This window comes from Mastigoproctus giganteus, chromosome 11 (genome assembly GCF_048544385.1).
Source record: "Mastigoproctus giganteus isolate SK-2022 chromosome 11, ASM4854438v1, whole genome shotgun sequence".
Classification (NCBI taxonomy): domain Eukaryota; kingdom Metazoa; phylum Arthropoda; class Arachnida; order Uropygi; family Thelyphonidae; genus Mastigoproctus; species Mastigoproctus giganteus.
This window is the reverse complement of record NC_143585.1, coordinates 8,997,428-9,011,057: the sequence shown is the minus strand read 5'-3', so window position 1 is coordinate 9,011,057 and position 13,630 is coordinate 8,997,428. Positions and strand designations below refer to the sequence as shown.

Sequence of the window (13,630 nt, the reverse complement as noted above, 5' to 3'; positions counted from 1 at the left end):
ATTCGACAAGTGGGCAGTGAGTCGGGGAGAGCAGACGTGTTTTAAGTTGACTCTCGTCGCTTAACTGAAAATTATAAATATCAGGTGTCTGGAAGAGAAAATTTTTGTTTTAATTTTTTTCCAATTTAATTTCTGTAATTTTTTAAATTTTATTTCATTGATTTTTTTGGAATTAATTTCTACAGTATTTTGTAAGTTTAAATTCATTCCGGTAACTTCGGTCGCCTAATTTTAACTTCACTAGTGGATAAAGTTATGTTAACAGCTTAATTTCTGTAATACTTTGTTAATATGAATTCTGATATATATTTTTAATTTGATTTCTGTAATACTTGATTAACCTAAATGTTGTAATACTTGATAAATTTAAATTTTGTAATCCTTCTTAAGTTAAAATTTCACCTAAACAATAGTTGTTACGAAATCCACTTACAACACCAACTCCAGGGACATTGGGACTGAAACTGAAATACCTGCGGGCATTTCCAGTGTGAGTCACAATTTCGTCGTTCGTCGAATACGTGCTCAGAACACTTACTGTGGTAGGTCTAGTAAACAAACCAAGCTCAAGTGACAGTTCTTTTCTTTGTACCCGAAGTAGGAGTGTACTAATCTCAAATTAAAATTTGGTACATTACGAAAAGAATTTGAATCACTGAAGAAATGAGCTCTTGAAAGAAATATAACTGAGAGCTGGTCAGGTAATCAAGTATCTCGCGACCTGCCAATGATGGCAGGCCACCGCAGATTCGAGTACTATAAAAGAATAGTCAAATGCATACGGCTCTGCTTGAAGACTTGGTTTCATTGGGAGGTTTCATTGATTTCATTGTAATGAGGGTCATGGAAACGGGTTACGTTACCTTTTTTGTAATAAAGATAGCTGGACCAGAACCAGGGGAAGATTTCCAGAAGCAACAATTCATGGTGCTACCAACAGATTTTCTGATTTTAAAAGGTGTAAACGGATTTTCTTACTCATGAGTGAACTGAAGATATTAAGCGAACTCGACCTCACCATATTTTGGACAAATATAGCACCATGCGGGAAAGATGCCGCGAATTAGGTCATTAGGTTATGCGTCTATAAATTTGTCCAGGCACGATAGTAGTGACTATAAGCTGAAAGCCTTGTGGAGTAACACAACTCCAATCAAGGAGTCTACAAAGCTCTGGAGGGATGACTTTTATTAGACAGTATCACTAAGGATATCTTAAGGGTTCAGAGAAACTGCTAGTTAGGAGGGAGAAGGATAATATAGATCCCCATTTATCTGATGATATCGGTCAGAGTAATGCTTGCACTCACCTCAAGAATTCTTGTCTGTTGTCGCAACAGCTAATGTTGGCAAGATGCTCTGAGGGTACTAATCTTTCAAATGATTGGGAGGAATATTAGCATTAGCATTAGCATTAGTAGAGGCATATAATGCAAGAAAGCAAGCTTATTCAGCATCAGCCAAAAAAAAAAAAAAAAACACCACTCCCATTTCACCCCTCCGTTCGTTCGAAATACCTGTCCAGTTTAGGCTTTAAATTTGTTTAGGCTATCAACTTCAACAACAAGTGATGGAAGTCGGTTCCACCAACCAACCACCCGCTGGCCAAAGGCAAATTTCCGCACATCTATCCGACATCCGTCCTTCCTCAATTCGAATTTATGCCCTCTGAGGTGATTATTCTGAGCAAGATGAAGAATCCCATTGGCATTGAGCATGCTCAAGCCATTCAAAGCCTTATACACCTCTATCAGATCACCTCGCCGGTGCCTAGTCTCCAGACTCTGTAATTTGCAAAACTTAAGCCTTTCTTCGTAAGAGCAACCCTTTGTTCCATTCACTAATCTTGTTGCCCTTCTCTGTACCCGTTCCAGCAGCTCTACATCCTTCTTGAAATGAGGCCTCCAGACCTGTACACAGTACTCAAGATGTGGCCTAACCATTGCCTTATACAAGGGAATAATCACCTCCTTAACCCTTCTAGAAAACTTCCTGTATATTATTGACAAGACACCATGAGCTACTCTTGCAGCTCGTCTGCACTGCTCAGAGAACTTCATATCTACCTGCACAAAGGTCCTTGTCATTCTCCACCACTGTCAGTGTAGTACCGCAGAGTTGATACGTTACTCTGGGGTTACTGTTTCCCATATGTAGTACTTTACATTTGTCAATGTTAAACTTCATTTGCCACCTCTCAGCCCATCTGTTCAACCTTTCCAGATCCTGTTGCAGCAGCATAGCGTCAGTAGTGTCCTTAACAACCCAGCCAACCTTTGTATCATCTGCAAACTTGGACATTAAACTTGATATCCCATCATCAATATCATTCATAAACACCGAAAACAACAACGGACCCAACACTGAACCCTGAGGAACTCCACTAATAACATTAGTCCACGTTGAGCAGTGTCCCTTGATTACCACTCTCTGTCTTCTGCCACTCAACCATCCCCTTATCCATAGCAGCAATTTGCCTCCAATGCCACACTTCTCCAATTTGTGCAGCAGTCTTCCATGTGCAACAGTATCAAAAGCCTTTCTAAGGTCCAAATATATAATATCAAAGTTATTCCCTGCATCCAGTTCTTTTCTGACTACATCATAGTATCCAATCAAATTGGTCAGGCAAGACCTGCCCTTAACAAAACCATGCTGCGTCTCAGCTATAACTGAATTCTTGTCTAGATGATCCTGCAGTGCTTCTTTAACCAGTGCCTCCACTAATTTACCTGGAACAGAAGTTAAACTAACAGGTCTATAATTACTTGTGTCAGCCTTTGATCCTCATTTGTGAATTGGGGTTACAATTGCACATCTCCAGTCTATGGGTACCTCCCCTGAGTCCAAAGAAGCTCTCATAATTATGGCTAGGGGTTTGCTTACTTCCCTTGCTGCCTCCTTTAATATAACTGGATAGATCCCATCCACCCCAGGTGCCTTTTTTATGTTTATCCTCAACAATCTCTCCTCCACTTTCCTCTCAGTTATTACAAAATCATCCAGCTCACTGCCAATGTTTACTTTACCTACATCATTCTCCTTCCTGAATAACTTCTCATGCGTGAATGTAGTTGCAAAATACTCGTTTAGATTGTTAGCCACCTGAGCAGGATCCTCAACTGTGGAACCATCAATATCCAGTGGACCAATCTGATTCATCCCTTTCCTTCTTGAGTTTAAATATGTAGAGAACTCTTTTCTGTTTTTCTTTGCATCCTTTGCCAAGGATTTTTCGTAGTCTGCCTTTGCCTGCCTAATCTTCTTTGTGACTTGGTTACAGACCAACTTATATCTATCATAGGCTTCCATGTCACCCATTAATTTGTTTGTATCCCATGCATTTTTCTTCTCTGCCACATGTCTCATTAGTTCATCTGACAACCATTTAGGCCTAAACCTTGAACAATATTTCTTGGTTGGTATGTAAAGCCTGGTAGCCTCCAAGATTAGTTTCTTGAATGCTTCCCATTTTGAGTTTGCTGTTGGTAACATCATCAGTTGGTCCTACTGTATAGAATTTAAATACTGTCACAGACCATCATAGTAGCCTTTACGAAAACAAAACCCTTCCCTTTACCTCTGATGGTAGTTACCTCCTTGAGTAAATCCCACTTCAACACACTGTGATCACTGCCACCTAGTGGTTCATTTATCTGCAGATTCTTAATGCATGAAGAATCACTACTGATAATCAGATCAAGGGTATTGCTCCCTCTTGTTGCCTTACGAACATGCTGATGTAGAAAACAATCATCCAATAAATCCACAAAAGCCTTGCTAGTGTGCGAGTGACCAACCCACAAATTCCAGTCAATAACTGGGAAATTAAAATCCCCCATTATAAGACTCTCTGATTTACTGGCCCACTCTATTTCCCTGTACAATATCTTATTATACTCACCAGAGTCATTAGGCCTATAGCACACTCCTACTCTCAATTTTGATCTCCCTATGCTTATGTCACACCAAACTGACTCGACACTGCCCTGTCCATCGCTGTCGACTGGCTTCACTTCCTTGGACTTTATGTGTTTCGGAATTAATAGCATAACCCCTCCTCCCCTCCTGTCCTGTCTATCCTTTCTAGACACATTGTATTCCCCAAATTCCAGTTCTGCATCCCTTATATCTGTGTGACACCACGTCTCTGATATCCCAACAATATCTGCTTTTGATGTTTTGAGCAATACCTCAAATTCATCAAATTTATTTACCAAACTCCTAACATTGGTGTACACGCAGGTATACATGCACCTGTTTCTATTCTTAGCTACCCTAACACAACCCATGTGTTTACTTGTACCACAATGGCTCCCAGCAGTCTCTGAAATAACATGCATCTTGTTTTTCAGGCTTCTGCTCATTCTAATAGAAGCAGTGCAAGAATCACTTCCACCTCTGCCAGTGGCTACTGTTAATCTATAAGTCCTTGTATCCCCCCAACTAGCAGTTTTCCGACCCACCTAACACTGCCTCGACAGCATCAGCAAAAATTCTTGCACCCTTTCTATTTAAGTGTATCCCATTCCTGTAGAAGCAATCTCTCCTGTTAACAAGTACAGTCCAGGCTGAAAAAAATTCTACCCCTTGAGCCTTGCACAATCTTTCCAGGGCCGAATTGATCGACAAGGCTCTCATCATATACTCCCTCCTATCGTGTCTGGGCAGAATTTCAGACACTTTCAAATTCAACCCTAATTCTCGGCTTTTTTTTATGTTGAGGAAACACCTAAATAACCTCAAGGAATGTGTCGGGGTTAAAACTGGGTCTATACAGTATTGTCAGAATTGCCAATAAATAAAGTGGCTGAATTCAAATTCTTGGTCAGGGCAATTAATCCTGATCTATTAGGACTAACAGAAATGTAGTACACCCGGAAATTGTGGATGGAGGATTCCACTATGCTATGTATAATGCATTAAGGAAAAATAGTGATGATAGAAGAGTCTATTTTACGGTGACCCGATATAAACGTGGGAAGAAGGCGCAGATAAAGAAGAAGAGTGATGATAGAAGAGGTGGTGAGGTCCCGCTTCTTATCAAAAGCATCATGAGCGCGAAAAGCTCTTTTGCTTTGTCACAAGTTACGTCTGATCGCATAGAATTTGTGTGGTTCGAGTTAGTTGGAAGCAATAGTATAATAAGAATAGGAGTAATCTACAGGCAAGAATATTATTAATAGTATGACGAGAGTCTTTACATTCGGGCGGAATCAGCAAGAAAGAAAGGGAGAATATCTTATTATATGCAGAGTTCAATCTGCCCCTAATTAATTGGAATAAGTTGAAGGAAAACTCACCATGGGAAAAGAAACTTTTAATAAAATGATTATTATTTATCTCAGCATTCTATAGAAAATACTAGTAGGAGAATACTCCTGACCTCATCATTACTCACGAATCAGATGACACCACTGGACTTAAGATTGAGGAACCATTAGCAGGTAGTGATGAAGAGAGCTCTAGTTGGAAGATGAAGAAACATTTTGTAGTAGCTAAGAAAAAGGCACGGTTTTAATTTTAGGACAGGGGTCCATGACAATTTAAGGCACTCTATGGCATCTCTTGTTGGGAAATATGTTGGACAAGAAGAATAGGTGGAATAGGACCAAGGTACGTCTATCAGGTCAAAAAGAAGATGGCGTTGTAGAGCAGATATCATCTTAAAGGGCACAAAATGTGATATTGTTGTAGACGTTGGCACAAATGTTATTAAGAGTAGCCGATATGAGGACTTACTTAACAAGTACAGGGCAATGTTGACAAAAAGTCGCGAGTTAGGATTGAATTTGAAAGTGTCTGCAATTCTGCCCAGACAAGAGAGGAGGGAGATATGATGAGAGCCTTACCAACCAATTCGTCTCTGAAGAGATTCTGAAAGACTCATGGGGTAGAATTTTTCTCTCCGTAGCTGCGCTTTTCAACAGGAGGAAGTGTTTTTACAAACTATGATATTACCAAATTATGATATTAAGGTCCCCCGTAAATGATTACATCTACCCATGTATTTATTTTGTCTGTAAATTGGGCGTGTTCTCTGGTCAATTTACTTGTTTGCTGGACGAAAAAACCAGTTTTGGGGTGGGGGGAACTTTGCTGTCTATACTTGAGACAGACTAACTGAGCCACTGAGTGCAAGACTTGTGGAATTTGGAACGATGCCAGGAGTGGGGAACATGAATCGCAAATTAGTAACACATACAACATACCTGATATCCTTCCTGATAAGGTAGAACATGCGTTGAAGAAAATGAAGCATCAGACCACTATCATTATGGGGGACTTCAATGCTAAGGTTGGAAAAAGACAAAACAGCGCAGAAAGGGGAACTATAGGAAATTTTGGAATTTGTGAAAGAAATGAAAAAGGTGAAAGACTTGTAAAATTTGCAGAATCTCGAGGAATGTCAGTAATGAACACATTTTCCAAGTAAAGGGTGAACAGAAAGTTGACATGGAAGAGCCCAAAAGGATTAACAACTAATGAAATCGACTTCATCCTCATTAACAAAAGATATATCCTGAATGATGTCCGTCCTGAACAAACTAAATGTTGGAAGTAATCAAAGAATGATAAGATGCACACTTGTTAAAGATGTAAGAAAAGAAAGGGGAAAAAAAACTGACTCCAGTAAATAATACTAAGGTGTTTGAGATAACAGAAGAGGAGAAAAAGCAGTATGTACCGAAACTTAAGAACAAGTTTCAGCTTCTGCAGACTCTTCAGGACCAAGATATCAACGAGGAATACTACAACTTTCTGAAAGTGTTAAAAAATACCAAGAAACTTATAGGGAAAAAGAAATCCAAAGAAGAAAAAAATTAGTCAAGAAACACTTGTCATGATGAACCGAAAATGACAAATGTAGAGTAAGATAAACACTGACAAGGATAATATTGAGTATACCGAGTTATGCAAAGCCATTAGAAAGAGACTCAGAGAGGACATAAGAAGATTTAACACAAGAAAAGTAGAACAGGTATTAAGGGAAACAAAGAATTTAAATTAGCAGTCATGAGCAGTAATATAGAGAGACAAATGATACTGATGATGCTACCATCAGCAAATTCTAAATGAGAAGCATTCAAGGAATTAATCGTGGAAGCTACTAGACTTTTCATACCAACTAAGAAATACTGTTCAAGGTTTAGGCCTAAATGGATGTCAGCTGAACTAATGTGACTCTTGGCAAAAAATGCATGGGATGCATCCAATTTATCGAGGGATATAGAAGCCTATGGTAGATATAAACTACTCTTTAATAAAGTCACACACGATGTTAAGCTGCTAATGCAGATTATGAGAAGTCTCTGGCAAAGAAACCAAGGAAAAGTAGAAAAGACGTTTTTGCTTATATTAACAGCAGAAGGAAGGGGTTGAATCAAATTGATTCAGTTAATGTCTTTGGTCTAATTATTGATTATCTCTCTCTAAGGTTTTCTGAAAAACTGAATAGGTATTTTGCCTCTACATTAACGTACCAAAAATTCTTTAGGAATAGGATTCCAGAAGTTTATCAAACTCTGACACTGAGCTAAATGACTGACATATTTATTTATACCAACGAATCAAATTAGATACCATTAATAAGCAAGAGTTCATGGATGTAAAATTGTTGATATTGCTAATTAACTAGAGAGCACAAAATGTGTCATCTGAATTGAAGTATAACGGTTTAAGCAACTTTTATTAATATTGGCCATAGCACTACTCTGTAGTTGTTAATACAGATACCTGTTTTCTTGATACTCTCTAAACATTTTCAATTAAACCATTTCTATAAACATTTTCAATTTCAATAATTCTGAATTAAGGTGTCAGTTTTATAATTGAACAAATGCAAATAAAAGCTATTTCAATTTATATTAAAATAGTAATTTCAGTAAACATTATAATTACAAAATAATATTGAAATAATTACAAAATAATATTGAAATAAACTTCAACATTATGTTGTAATTGTCACTGTTTCCAAAACTTCTATTCGTTTATTAATTTCAACTAATGATTCTTCATGGATCATGTACCGATCATTAAGAAAAGCATATAGAACTTCTTTGATAGTAAAGCTATTGAATCTTGTAACATATTTTCTTCTGAATTTAGTCTGATAAGAGAGGTTAGTATTGTTTTACTAATGTCTTCCATAGCTTGTTCCAGTTTCACATACCTGTTCTTTCCATTACTGCTTTAATATTTTGGATTTGACTTAGGAGATCAAAGAGACAGGTTAGAAGAGTTAACATCGACTCCATATATGGTAGAATATCCAATATTGTTAAAGATAACTCAGGCTTTCGTTTTGTAACTGGAGATCGCTGTTATGATCAATAAATCGGAGAGGCCTGCGAGAAGGAAGTAAGCCAGTTTATGTTTGTCTTTCCCTCTTTTCCAGACACTGTTCAATGGCATGTACAGGAATTTCGTTCAAACACCTCGACGAAGACCACTTTCTTCATGAAAAGGACCTTGAGAAAGCAGTTCAGGAAATGTTGGAAAACCCTCAAAGAACAAATTCCTATGCCAAACAAACGATGGAATTAATACCTGGTAAGTTCTATTGTTTTAAAAAAAGTCATAAATTTGCCACTTCTCTCTGTTATCTAAAGCTATGTTTAATGTAAAACTAAAAATTAGCTCGACTAAATTCATTGAGATAGTATGTACAACTATTCATTATGGATAATATTGTCGAACATGTAGCATTATACTTAGGATATTTTACTCACCTGAAGCTCTCTTAGCATGCGAAAATTTATTTTTATTTTGTTACACAGAGCATTAATAAAACTACAATAAATAAATTAGCTTTCGGCTGGGTGCCTTTCGGTGGCAGCCTTCATCGGATTAAAATACTTGAATGGCAGTTGGAATAGAGATGCACTGCCAGGATGGTGCGTGAGGCACGTGGTTAATTGTTTGTTGATGTTTGTGGCTGTGACGTATGGTGGTGACGTGGCCAGCGTTTGTCTATGGATAGAATTACTGACTCTGTGATGGGGTTAACTTGACAACCACTGTTCCTGTTCAAAGCGGTGTCCGAGCATTTTATATTTAGAGATTCCACCACGACATCGCGGTGTGGGTCGATGTCGTGGTGGGTCGTCCAGACATGTTCGGCGATAGCTGAGTGTTCTACATCTGCCAAACGGATCGCCCTTTTATGTTGTGAGAGACGTTTCTCGAGTCGACGTCCAGTCTCTCCAAAGTAGCAGCTGGTGCAGTCAAGGCGAGAGATGCGATAGACCAAACCGCTCTGTACAAGAGTGGGAATGGGTGTTTTTACGTTGGAGATAAGAGAACGCAGTTTCTTGCCTGGGAGTCGGATGCATTTTATCCCATGCGATCTTAGGATTCTACCGATCTGCTGTGACAGGTTGGGGTAGTATAGGATGAATGCCCTCGTGGATGACTCGTCACTGTTGGCGTTGCTGTTGGTCGTCACGTTGTCGCGTGCTTGTAGATCACACCTGTCAAGGACGTCGATGGGGTAGCCACACCTCGTAAGGTCTACTTTGACTCTGGTGATCTCTTTGCGTCTTTCATCTGCGGAGCTGGAGTGTGTCCAGGCGCGAGTTAGCAAGGTTCGGGCAGTTGAGAGGAGGTGGCCCCGTGCGTGTGCTGACTGGAAGTTGGTAAATTGGCCAGCACACATAGGCTTACGATAAATTAGCCTTACGAGGCTAATTATGCGAGCATCATTAGACTCTGGGGAGATTCCCTAGGATTGGAAAAGTGCAAATGTATCTCCCATACATAAGGGTGGCTCTAAAAGTGAAGTTGGAAATTATCGACCTGTCAGTCTGACTTCAGTAGTAGGGAAAATCATGGAGGCAATGATCAAGGGTGGAATTCAGGATCATTTGGATCGAATTGAAATTCTCAAGGGTACTCAGCATGGTTTCGTAAAGGGAAAATCATGTTTAACAAATCTGGTTCGCTATTTCGGGTCACTCACGAGCTGGATTTAGGGAATAATTTCGACATTGTTTATTTAGATTTCAGCAAAGCTTTTGACTCAGTCCCACATGAGCGGTTGCTTTATAAGCTGGAACAGTTTGGAATCACTGGGAAAATCCTTAGATGGATAGAAGGATGGCTTCAGGGCAGGAGGCAGAGGGTTGTGATAAATGGCTATTCCTCAGATTGGGTTGATGTAAGAAGTGGGGTTCCCCAAGGATCAGTATTAGGACCACTGTTGTTTTTAATTTTCATAAACGACATTGATGAAGGGATAGAGGGCGTGATGTCTAAATTTGCAGATGATGTTAAAATTGGGAGAGTAGTTAATGATCACTGTCAAGCTGAGCTTCTTCAGAGAGACCTAGACAGACTTCAGGAATGGTCAGAAAAATGGCAGCTGTGCTTTAATCCAACAAAGTGTAAGGTATTACACCTGGGAAACAGTAATCCCAAAAAAACTTATTCACTTGGTGGAGTTCAACTAAACCCAGTACTGGAGGAAAGGGACTTGGGTGTTACGATACGGTCAGACATGAAATTCTCTGAGCATTGTAAACAGGTTGCAAGGAAGGCCCATGGTGTCCTATCGATGATCTATCGAACTTTTGCAAGTAGAGATAGGGACGTGATAATCCCATTATACAAGGCTTTTGTTAGACCACACTTGGAATACTGTGTTCAAGTATGGAGACCGCACCTGAAGAAAGACATCGAGCTTCTTGAAAGGGTGCAAAGAAGGGTAACTCGCCTGGTGAGATCGGCAAAAGGGCGTCCTTATGAAGAAAGACTTTAAATATGTGGGTTGCAGAGTTTGGAAACTAGACACCTTAGAGGAGATTTGATTGAGGTGTTTAAGGCTCTGAGAGGCATCAGTAAAATGAATGAGGACAAAATTTTCAAGATTATAAATGATGCTAGAACTAGGGGACATAAATTCAAGTTACGGGGGGAAATGTTTAGATTGGACTGCAGGAAGTTTTATTTTAGCCAGCGAGTTATAAATTACTGGAATAAGTTGCCTTCATGGGTGGTAGAGGCCGACAGTTTGGGGAAATTCAAAGGTCATCTGGATAGTACTTTCGGGTAAGGGAAGCGCATAGGATGATAGGTTTAATTTCCTTTTTATTTATTTTTTTTTTATTTATTAATTATTATTATTTAGTTATTTATTTATTTTTTGTTTTTATCATTGTTTTGTTCGGATTTTTTTTTTTTTTTTTGGCTGGTGCAGCATAAGCCATAGGCTTTCTTGCACCTTGCGGCCTTTACTAATACTAAACGGTCGTCTTCAAGCATGTGTCTTCGCACCGGACAAGTGTATCTAGGTATGGTATAGAGTTGTTCGACTCCAGCTCAATCGTGAATTTTATGAAGGGCGATAGTGAGTTGAGGTGGGTTAGGAGTCGCTGACCTGAGTCTCTAGGGATGACTACGAACACATCGTCTACATCGGTGTTTCCCAACGTGGGTCCCACGCCCCACATGGGGGAAATTTGATTGTTCAGGGGGGCAATTCAAAAATTGCTCGTCTAGAGTTTAAAACAACCGCCTACTATGACTTAACTTGTACAAAAGAAGAATTGTTGGTAAAGTCTCAGTTTATTGCTCATACTGCAACTATCAATCGTACTCTTGAGGCTAGTTATGAAATTTCTTTACTCATTGCTAAATCCGGGAAAAATCATACTATAGGAGAGAATTTAATCAAACCATCAATATCAGCATTTCTTAAAACAGTTCTGGAAAAAGATGACAAAGACATGACAGCTATGCCACTCAATAACAATACTGTTAGCGAAAGAATAGATGAAATGAGTGAAGATATTGAAATACAACTTGTTGGAAAGCTGAAAACGAGAAAATTCTCAGTGCAAATGGATGACTAAACTTTGAGAGACAGTGAAGCCGTACTGATAACTTATGTAAGATATATTGATAAAGGTAATTTTGCTGAAGAAATGTTATTCTGTAAATCATTAGAGAGCACCACTACCTCCAAAGATATATATAATAAGCTAAAAAATTACTTAGATGACAATAATATACCAATGAAAAATATAACCTTGCGCTGCAGATGGTGCTCCTAATATGATGGGCAAGAAAAATGGCTGCTTAAAATTGATGAAAGATGAGAATCCAGAAATGCTTCTTGTGCATTGTGTTAGGGAAAACTTGTGTCTCTTCAAGCTTTTTTGTGAAGAACAAAATGAAGACCATGTGAGACTTTTACTTCACACTGAAGTAAGGTGGCTCTCGAAAGGGAACTGCTTGAAAAGATTTATGGAACTATTTGATACTATTAGTGACTTTTTAAGTGACAAACCTAAAATGAAGCATCTGTTAACGGTCGATGGTAAAGCATTTGTGAGTTATTTAGCCGATATCTTTGAAAAACTAAATATATTAAATAAACAACTTCAAGGAACAAATAAAACTCTCGTCGATGCAAAAGCGAAGACATTTAATAAATAATAAATAAATTTTCTGTTTATACTCCGGGACGACCAAACGGTCAGAGGAGTTAGGTTTCATTACATTTATTAAATTATGTCAAAAATATATTTGTAAAAAAAGTTTGAACAGTTTCGTTGTCTGCAAAAAATGTGAAGTGACTGATACCGCTGTATTTGTTATTGTTGATCATCTGAAAATTCTGTCCGATGATTTAAAAGAAAGGTTTTTTGATTTTAAACAAATTGATTTTCCAATCTGGATGATGCAACCAATGTTAGTGGATTTGTCTGATGTATCAATGCAGTACCAAGAAGAATTCTTAGAAATGCAAAATGATGAGTCAGTTAAAACTTTATTCAATATAAAAGAAGCGATGGCATGGCTTTGTGATGAAACAGAAATAAAATACCCAAATTCAACCAACTTTGCAAGAGAGCTATTGTTACCGTTTCCATCTTCATATTTAGCTGAATGTGGATTTAGTTCCATAAATGATTTGTTACTAAAGAAAAGAAATCACTGGATATCACAATATCTATTATATATTTTGAAAATTTACTTCCTATTTTTTTCTTAATTTTTCCTAATGATTTCTTCCTAAAACCTAAGTCTCGTGTCCTGAACAAGTTGTAATTAGGCTTCATTTAGGGAATAATTCAATTTTTGAATATAAAAAATATATACTGTATATCGGTGTTTCCCAACGTTACATAGGGGGCATCAGAATTTTAGAAAGACTTAGGTGGGGCATGGTAAAAAAAAGGTTGGGAAACACCGGTCTACATAGTCACACCAAAAGGCGATGTGATCTGGTGCGTGTGTAAACGCACGTCCCTCTAACTCCTCCATCACGATGTTTGCTGTGACCGAGCTGACAGGGGAACCCATGGCTGTGCCATGTATCTGCTGGTAGATCGAGTCATTAAACATGATTGCACCCCCTGTTAAGCACAGTCTGAGGGCGGCGAAAATGTCATCAGGCGTCAGTCTAGTTCTGCTGCTAAGGGCTCCGTCATTATCCAAGAGTTGTTTTGCACAAGAGATGGCAAGTTCCACTGGGATGGAGGTAAAGAGTGATACGACATCGAACGATGCCATGACTTGATCTTGCGAGATGGATATAGTGCGGATCCTTTCTATGAACTCAACACTGTTGGAGACGGTGTAGGTGGTCTTGCCAACTAGAGGAGAAAGAAGTCTCGAGACAAATT

The 13,630-nt window shown here is 38.6% G+C and overlaps 1 protein-coding gene across 1 annotated transcript in view; it reads left to right on the top strand.

Moving 5' to 3' along the window:
- Nucleotides 1–8,396: 8,396 nt before the first annotated feature.
- The window catches only part of LOC150077690 (clavesin-1-like), an 80,782-nt gene continuing 75,548 nt past the window's right edge, over nucleotides 8,397–13,630 (top strand). Inside the window, exon 1 of the mRNA XM_090384716.1 lies at nucleotides 8,397–8,552. Within this exon, the coding sequence (XP_090240842.1) occupies nucleotides 8,408–8,552 (145 nt within the window). The 5' untranslated portion in view covers nucleotides 8,397–8,407. The remainder of the gene's footprint in view (nucleotides 8,553–13,630) is intronic.